This window comes from Stomoxys calcitrans, chromosome 4 (assembly GCF_963082655.1).
Source record: "Stomoxys calcitrans chromosome 4, idStoCalc2.1, whole genome shotgun sequence".
NCBI lineage: Eukaryota > Metazoa > Arthropoda > Insecta > Diptera > Muscidae > Stomoxys > Stomoxys calcitrans.
In genome coordinates, this window is record NC_081555.1 from 158,421,027 (window position 1) to 158,430,772 (window position 9,746).

A 9,746-nucleotide genomic window follows, 5' to 3' on the forward strand; every position below is an offset into this window, starting at 1 on the left:
TGTATTTCCCACCATCATTGACGTTCAGAAATTTAAGGCGAATATCAATAAACACTACTCCCTCTTTCCCCCCCTCCAACCCTTAACTTTCCTAATGCCAACGCAATGGACTGCATTGATGGGGGACATCCCCCTCGTGTTGGTTACGTGAAAAAAAGGAAGGGCATTAGCGAAGCCAACCCAGCTTTCTGAGGAGCTAAAACCCTTATAATAGCAATAAGATTAGCAAATTTTGGCGAAAACAATGAATTATTGAAAATTCTAAAAAGCGCACTTACATGTCACTCTGGCTGCCACCCTTTGATACATTGGTGTTTTACTTCGCTTATTTCTCCTAAAATGGAATAATAACCAAAACAAACGTGCTGCAAACGTGACCAATATCGCAATCAACCCCCTAAGTAGAGACTACCTGTATAACAACTTAAACGTGTGGCAATTTTATATTCCAATCATATGAGCTTTTTGGTCGGTGACAATTTAAAGCCTCAGTCATTGGCTTAAACATCGCAATTACTTGTCATATTGCGGGAGCACCAATGCATTGGGGGGTGATGTCCATCCATCGTGACACAATGATCGGGTGGCAGCCAGAGTGTCATGTGAGTGCGCTTCTTGGAATGAGCAATTTGTGGCTGTCGGCTTTCTATATGTTTGAACAAATATACATTACAATGAATCTTCCACACGAGGTGTTTTTATTGTTTTTAATTTGATGATAGAAGTGTGATCTTAAATTTTTGTACAAACGGCAGCTGGATTATGGCATGCAATTTGATAGACTTGTAAAAAACAAACCGCAAAATTATGTGATCATTGTGCATATTAGCCAGCTGGAGGAGTCGAAATATTTTCTTATGACACTATTTTGTGGTAGATCTACATTTAAGGCGATAATAAAAAAAAATCTAATTAGATAGATTTGCAAAAACCATAAATGCACGTTTTATTGTCATTTAGTGAGCAGCTAGTTTAGCAGCTGAAAACTGCCGTATGATGAAATACTACTATGCTTACTAGGGTTGGTACTATATTCGGCTTTTCACGTGAACAGCTGTCAAACTACATATAAAAGAAAAAAGGTATAAACTACAAACATGGGAAATAAATAAATGCCTTTTAAAGCTGTTTAGGAGCACTTAAAAACAATTAATCCTAGTGTAATAAGAATGTAAGACGGAGTTAGTACAAACGAGTAAAAGCGTGCTAAGTTCGGCCAGCCCAATCTTGGGAACCCACCACCATGGATTCTACTACAAATTTATACAAAACTAAATTTAGTTGAAGGGCATAATTTTAACCTATTTACATACCAAACAGCTGTGAAACCAGCAAGAATTCAAGCTTTTAGGAACCGAACGAGGATGATCGAGCGACAGATTTATATGGAAGCTATATCAGGCTATAGACTGATTTGAACCGTACTTGGTACAGTCAGGTTATAGACTGATTCGGACCATACTTGTCGCAGTTGTTGGAAGCCATAACGGAATACCACATGCAAAATTTCAGCCAAATCGGATAAAAATTTCGTATTCTTAGGGCTCAAGAAGTCAAATCGGGAGATCGGTTTATTTGGCTGCTATATCTAAATCTAAATAATTCAATCACCAGCTTAGTTCGATGGGTTGAAGCTCCATGGCTTAAGGAGACATACTTCGCTGGTACCGGCAAATCGTATTTAGCAATGAAATGGAGAGGCCCAAAACAAGAAACCCGAAACACGTAAACAGCTCTTCATTATCATTAAAAATTATCTAACTTTAAAATTTTTGAAAAATTTTTAAACTTTTGTGCATAGATGGGATTTGTTTGCAGAGTTGCATTTTTCAATGCAACGCTCAAAAATAAAGCTCAACGCGCTCATTCTGTTTTGGCCTTTAGCGTGTCAATGTTGCTGTTGAAGTGGTATAACAGTTGCTCTCGCTGCAAGAAGATTGGTCTTTGGTAATCCTACATTTAAGGGGGGTGCCGCCAAAAAAATAAAACCATGCACTGACTGTATACTGCAGTTTTTAGAATAATAACGGTATATGGTGTTATACATTAATGATCAGCCGCATCCAGAGGATGGATTGTCTGTACATCATAGCCACACTGGGTATGGCACCACCTGATAACACTGAACTAATGCTAAACTTAATGCCTGTTGCAATTATGGCGCGAAAATTTGATGCGACCACTGCCGGGAGGTTAAAAAAGTTTTGCCTTTGGTCAAGCAATAAATACAAAGCAAGGGGGACTTAAAAAGATGGTCTCACGCGCACAGCTGTTAAAAGTCGGCCAGGTTTGACGGTATTAAGATGTCAGATTTTTGTTTACCTCTCTCTGTTGTTTTCTTTTTTCTCACATATTCTCTGTTCATGTACACAGTCGTATACACACACGCACATAAATTTCTTTATGTGTGTTGGCGAAAACTCGATCATCTTGGTGACAAGATGACGGGTTGCACCATGTTTTGTGGTTATTGTACAAATGGGACCACCTTTAATTGTTTCGCCATGGGTTCTATCCATGACCACTACCTAAAGGCTGGCACTATGTTCGTTCTTCACAATTATAAAAATCTCAATAATGGCATAATACTTTTATTAAAATTGTTTCATAAGTTATGGGGAAATGTCCTTTTATTGCTTAAAACCCTATGGTATAAAAAAAGTAATCACAAAATTATATCACTTAAAGCGAACATAGTACCAGCCTTAACACGGCATGCATTTTCTACTACATGATATTTCTCTTTGAATAAATAACCCAATTTCGATATTAACCTTAGTCTCTATCTTTGCTCTCTTTCTAGATCTTCCCGTTTGGAATTACGATGGCAGCTCTTGCTATCAGGCCTTGGGCTCCAATTCGGATACCTATTTGCATCCCGTAGCCATTTACAGAGATCCCTTCCGTCGTGGCAATAACATTTTGGTCATGTGTGACACCTACAGATTTGATGGCACTCCCACGGAGACCAATAATCGCAAAACCTGTTTGGAGGTGGTCAACAAGTGTTTGAATGAAGAGCCCTGGTTTGGCATTGAACAAGAATATACATTCCTCGATTTCGATGGTTATCCATTGGGTTGGCCCAAGAATGGTTTCCCCGGACCCCAGGGACCCTACTATTGTGGTGTGGGTGCCAATAAAGTAAGTACCAAAGCAAAAAAAAAAAAGATTTAAAAAAAATCAATAAAAAATTTTAAGAGGAAAATATTAAAATTTTACTTAACAATCGCATGAAAATTTTGTTTTTGAAGAAAATTTTATCTTTGAAAAAATTGTCTTCGTATATTCGAGTGTTTTAGTCAAGCTGAATAATTAATCGAATGTTACACACAAAGGGAAGATAATTTAAAAAAGTTTTGAAGGTAAAAAATTGCCAGTTTTTCAGACAAATCAGGACCCAGATACCATACCACTGGTGGATGCCTCTCGATTATTGGTTATATAACCATTTTCAACACCATCGTGGATTATATCCGTTTGTCTGACCGTCCTACAGCACATATCACACAGTTTGTTCTTATGTAGTGAAGTCAATGAAGGCAAGTTTTTCTGAGTAAGATCTTGAAAAAATTGCATGAAAATTTTGGTCTTCAGAGAAAATTTTGTCTTTTGAGAACCTTTCGTGGACATTTTTTGTTTTTAGAGAATATTTCATGGAAATTAGGTCTTTGGAGAACATTATATTAGAAAAATTTCTCTTTGGAGAAATTTTCATATAAATTTGGTAGTTGTTGTAAGATTTGCAGTGGTGTTAGCGTTCCTCGTCCAGCTCTTATAGGTGAGCATTCACGTTCCGGTACACAGGACTAATCGCCGTGAGAATATGATGACCATTGGTTTTTTTAAGGGCGCAAATTCCTCGCCTTGTCTTTTCCAGCATCATAAGCACTCAGTATTTAAGAAAGATACAGTGCCTCCCGGCCTCTCATTAAGTCTCTCCACTCGATACCGCCGATTGTCCGCCACTGCAATTACAGTTACTCCGTATGAAGCATTTCTCTATCCGCAACCTGTGGATGCACCCGACAGCTCTCAGCTAAACTTTTCGTGATAACGATGAACACCACGCAGAGCGGAGCTCAAAGTTTTAGCCCGTGTGGTGCTCATTGTTATCCCGTGCCGGGTGGTCTTAAGGGAATATTGCATAGGAATTTTATCTTTAGAAAACATTTTGTTTTTCGGAAACTTTTTGGAGTTTAGTTGATTTTTTTTTTGAGGAACATAAATGTTCTCTGCCTTGTTGTAAATATAATTTTTTCCCCTTTTAGGTTTATGCCCGAGATATCGTTGATGCTCACTATAGAGCTTGCTTGTATGCTGGCATTAAAGTTTCTGGCACCAATGCTGAGGTGATGCCTGCCCAATGGGAATATCAAGTGGGACCATGTTTGGGCATTTCCATTGGTGATGATTTGTGGATGTCAAGATTCTTGTTACATCGCATTGCTGAAGAATTTGGAGTAAGTTAAAGTAAAAAAAAAAATTAAAAACATTTGTTAATATAAAACACCCCCTCCCCAATAGATTGTAGCCACCTTGGATCCCAAGCCCATGCCCGGTGACTGGAATGGCACTGGTGCCCATACAAATGTTTCCACCAAGACCATGCGTCTGGATGGTGGCATTAAGTAAGTCCTCCACATTTTACCATAAGCCTTTAAATAATTTCGATTTTTATTCAGGCAAATTGAAGAGGCTGTGGCCAAGCTCTCCAAACACCATGAACGTCACATTCGTGCCTACGATCCCAAGCAGGGTCAGGACAATGCTCGTCGCTTGACTGGCAAACATGAAACCTCTTCGATTAATGACTTCAGTGCCGGTGTGGCCAATCGTGGCTGTTCCATTCGCATTCCTCGTGGTGTCAATGACGATGGCAAAGGTTACTTTGAAGATCGTCGCCCCAGCTCAAACTGTGATCCCTATTCAGTTGTGGAGGCTATACTGCGTACAATTTGTTTAGATGAATAAGAAGTTGCAAATATCCTCGCACACACACACACACATATACACTCAACATTCAAAAACCCCATTTATCTATGTATCCAGCATCAGGGAGAAGGGTGGTTGAAAATGCCTAGTGGGTCAGACACTGAAAGATTTTCCTTTCAGCCTTGCTTTAAGTAGCATTTTTCACCCTATAATTGCTTCGAGTTTGTATTTGAGAAGTTCTTTTGTTTTGTATCCTTTGTAGCCTTTTAATAATCGCTTTTGAGTTGAGAAAAAGAAAACGAAAGGAAATTGAAAAGTGAATTTATCGAATCAATTATTGTTTCAGTGAATTTTGTTAATGTGTTTTATAGAAGAGAGTACATATTGCATGTAATACTGCTGTTACATTTTCTTGTTTTGATTTTTTTGACATTTTTCTTGTTGCAATCGAGAGCAAATCTTGGTTTTGAAGCAGAAAAATTTTGTTTTTCTAGAATAATTTCTTAATATCTTGTAATCTTTATAAATTGTGTTTCTTTTATTTAGTAACACTATATTATTTACTCATTTTATTATAATTAAATAAACAAAATATATATAAACAAACCATTCGTCTTATTTAGTTCTCTTAGTAGTAGTTAGACCTATACTAATGTTGTACAAGGTGATGTATGAGTGTTGTTTTGAATACCATTGCGTTCATCATACGCACCATTGTACGCCTAGCCTTATTTTGAAATGAACGCTCATTACAGCTGTGTTTTTATTATAGTTCTATCCAATTCCAGTGCAATGCAGATGCTCTGGATAGAATTCGAGGGCAAAGTTCTACTAGATAGTTATTGATATCATATCTACATACAAATAACAATATCCCATCGCGATTTGCGCTTTACAGTACTGAAATAAGACACAGAATACATAGCTGGGCGTAGAGAAAGAGTGTTTGAACAGACGGTTAAGGCTTTCGTGGTAAATAGGTTAGATTATAATTAAAAGAGGGTGCGGATATTAATCTGCCCCATGCCACTATGGCATACACCGTTCGTAGCCCACGCTCTTAACTCGGACTGCAGTCGACGCAGGCTTCGGATTAACCAATTTTATTGGCCCTTTCATTTCCCCCTACTCCATTATGGCCTGGCACCCTAACGATGCGGATTTTGCCATCCTCAGAGAAGGCGTTAATCTCTTTCTTACACTGCGAGACTGTTCGTGATCTTACTATCCTGGTTGTTATTGCCCTTATGGCAATTTTGCTGTGCGTAAAGATGTTCACACTCGACGTCCTCGCGTTAACACCACACCACCTCACGCATTTCGTGATTGCCCGGATCTCCGCCTGCAGAACCGTATTATGGTCAGGCAGTCTAATACAGATCTAGTCCCTGGGTTCCCAATGTAGACTCCCAGGCCCACTCTGTCCTCTAGCTTTGATCCATCCGGGCAACATGATCTTTCAGATGACTGTACCGTCAATCCAAAACTGTGCCGCTGCCAGCGTTGTCTCGCACTCGACCTCAAGTATCGTCTCAGGTATCCGATAGGAAACCTTTTCCCTTCCAACCAGTTTTATACCGCGATGGTAAAACCTGCTCCCATCCTCTATCCATTGTCCCATTGCCTTAAGTCTCATAGTCGCAATAGCTGTCTCATACTTAATCTGTATGTCAATGGGTCGGATATCTAGAATTGTCTCCAGTGTCCTAGCGGAAGTGTTCCTCTTCGCTCTGCCTATACCAAGACAACATTTTCTCGGAACCTGCTGTATGGTCCTAACGTTGCACTTTTTCTCCATAGCAGTCTACCAAACTACTGAGGCCTAAGTAAGTATTGGTGTAATCACGCTTCTGTAGAGCCAGTGGACAAACCCCCGTTTCAGGCCTCATTTTGAGCATACGGGATGTCTGCATAGTGTCCAACATCTATGAGCCGTCTCGGTACGCTCCTGAATATGACACTTCCAATTTAGTTTCCTGTTCAAGATCACTCCTAAGTATTTGACCTTGCAAACATCGAAATCGTTCTATTAATGAAACGTGGTGCGTTAAATTGACCTTCCTTTGTTTTCCTCGTCAACAAGCAGATTTCGGTATTTTCTGGGTTAACATTCAGACCCCTACGTCTAGCCCAGCCGCATGCCATCTGCGGGACCCTATCGGCCCTTCTGCATACCCTTAAAAGTATTTTAACATCGTCAGCGTAGCAAACGGGTTTAAGTTCCTTCTCAGTCAACATCCGTAATAGGTAATTTATGATGGTCACCCATAGGAGTGTCTTATGCCACTTTCTCCCTTATATTTATGTGAGGGGACACACAATTTATCCATCTGTTCCTTAGCATATGGTTTATACAGTCTCTAAGGGCCGGGTCCACACGATACTGGTCTAAGGATTGTATCAGTGTGTCGGTTGGCACATTGTCCGAAGCCCCCTCGATTTCAATGTGTACGTTTTGGCATCGAAGGATTCTTCTATTTTATGCACAACATACAGAATTTATGGTGAAGGAGTCCTTGAGGAACTTTAAACCATTTAAGTCACTCGGACCTAATGGACACTCTTAGCGAAAACATAACAAGTAAGAGCGTGCTAAGTACGGCCGGGCCGAATCTTATATACCCTCCACCATGGATAGCATTTGTCGAGTTATTTGCGCGGTATGTCTTCTTACGCAAACACAGAATAATGAATAAGAACTGTTCTGCTTGATATAGTTCCATATCAAGTTATAGTCCGATTCGAACCATAAATGAATTAATTGCTGAACATTGTAGAAGTCATTGTGTAATATTTAAGTCCATTCGGATAAGAATTGCATCTTGTAGAGGCTCAAGAAGCAAAATCGGGAGATTGGTTTATATGGGAGCTGTATCAAGCTTCACCTTCTATAGGGTCTCAGACGCATATTTCGAGGTGTTACAAACAGAATGACGAAATTAGTATACCTCCATCCTATGGTGGAGGGTATAAAAAAATGTAATACTTGGATATCACTTCTGATATGTTGAGCTTGTTTTTGGAAGAAAAAACGCAGGAGATGCGCAAAACAGCATTTATTGTCATAAACTGTGTACTGAACTCGAATTTTTTTTCCTTAAAATGTTTCCAAAAAAATTCTATAAGATGGAAGAAATGTCAAATTCTCAGTCGTTTATATGTCAGTGCGCAAGTAACATAGGCGACATAAAATGGAGAACTTTTGAGTTGTTTTTTTTAATTTTCAGTTTCATAGTCCATACATTTACTTTGTCTATGGTATACTCTAATCTCATCTCAAATTACACACTAATTATGCTTTCTAGGTGCATACGAGTTCAAATCGAGAGGTGGGTATATACCAACGCTCGCTAATCGCTATATTATTTGTTGAGTTTTGTTTCCCAATGTAGCTTTTGATTTAAACTTAACTTTAATTTTGTTTCTCTAAAAACCAATCGTTGATGTCATGGAAGAAAAAACATAAAATTAATGGGTCGATTATTGATGGCAACCTTAGTTCAATTGCGTAGTCAGTTGACAAATTTGCATTATGGATGGCAACTTTCAACAGAAGTTGCCTATGTCACTTTCTAAAAATTGGATTTTTCGGCAACCACTTTTTTGTAGTTGGTCTGTTGGAAATTAAATTTTTTTTCTGTTCTGTTTTTTTCTGTTGGTGTTTGTAGGCTTTACCATGGTTAAAATCGCCACAAATCAATAGTTCTTGATGTTAGAAAAAAAATAGAGGCAAACACAAATGCAGCCCGAGTTATGCGTAAAAAAAACATACCCGCGTACTTTCGAAGAATCGTTGATAGTGTGACAAGATTTTAAAGGGAAGAAAAAGTTAAACTGGCGGGTAATAAAAGAAGAAAAAAGGGATCACTGACTGTCGGCCACCGCCAGGAGTGTCTAAGTATTCCGATTATACAGACGGCAGCCGATTTATTGCAAACTAACTTGGATATAAATTTAATAGGCCAGCTCTTAAGTGTTGAACTTATATTGAGTTTGGTGCAGCTAATGAAAACAAGTAAAAGCGTGTTAAAATCGGTCGGGCCAAATCTTAAATACCCTCAACAATGGATCGCATCTATCGAGTTTTTCCCGGTATCTCATTTTAGGCAAACAATGGATAAAAGAATAGAATTGTTATGATATTGGAGCTATATAAAGTTATGGTCCGATTCGGACCACAATTGAATTGAATGTTGGAGACCATAGTAGAAGTCATTGTGGGCCTAAGAAGTAAAATAGGGAGTTCGGTTTATATGGGAGCTGTATCAGGATATAGACCGATTTAGAACATATTTGACACGTATGTTTAAGGTCATGGGAGAAGCCGTTGTACAAAATTTCAGCCAAATCGAATAATAATTGCGACCTTTTGAGTTTCAAGAAATCAGAATCCCAGATCAGGTTATATGGCAGCTATATCCGGTAGTGGATCGATATAAACCATGCTTGGCACAGTTACTGGAAGTCATAACGAAACACAAAAATGCAAATATTGCCCATGAACATTCCACTTAGGAACTGGGGCAAACTTCTCACATATCAATGAGTGCAGTCCGATTCAAGTTTAAGCTCAATGCTGAGGGGCCTTCTTTTCATAGCCGAGTCCGAACGGCTTGCCGCAGTGCGACACCTCTTTGGAGAGAAGTTTTACATGGCATAGTACCTCACAAATGTTGCCAGCATTAGGAGGGGAAAACCATCGCTGAAATTTTTTTTCTGATGGTCTCGCCAGGATTCGAACCCAAGCGTTCAGCGTCATTGGCAGACATGCTAACCTCTGTGCTACAGTGGCCTCCCATAACGAAGCACTT

At 39.1% G+C, this 9,746-nt stretch overlaps 1 protein-coding gene across 2 annotated transcripts in view; it reads left to right on the plus strand.

The window, feature by feature from the left end:
* Positions 1–4,984, plus strand: part of LOC106081789 (glutamine synthetase 2 cytoplasmic) — a 31,001-nt gene extending 26,017 nt beyond the window's left edge. For both annotated transcript variants that reach the window (XM_013243998.2, XM_013244008.2), the window contains exons 3-6: positions 2,804–3,144; positions 4,272–4,463; positions 4,528–4,631; positions 4,686–4,984. In XM_013243998.2, the coding sequence (XP_013099452.2) occupies positions 2,804–3,144; positions 4,272–4,463; positions 4,528–4,631; positions 4,686–4,974 (926 nt within the window). In that variant the 3' untranslated portion in view covers positions 4,975–4,984. The remainder of the gene's footprint in view (positions 1–2,803; positions 3,145–4,271; positions 4,464–4,527; positions 4,632–4,685) is intronic.
* Positions 4,985–9,746: the final 4,762 nt, after the last annotated feature.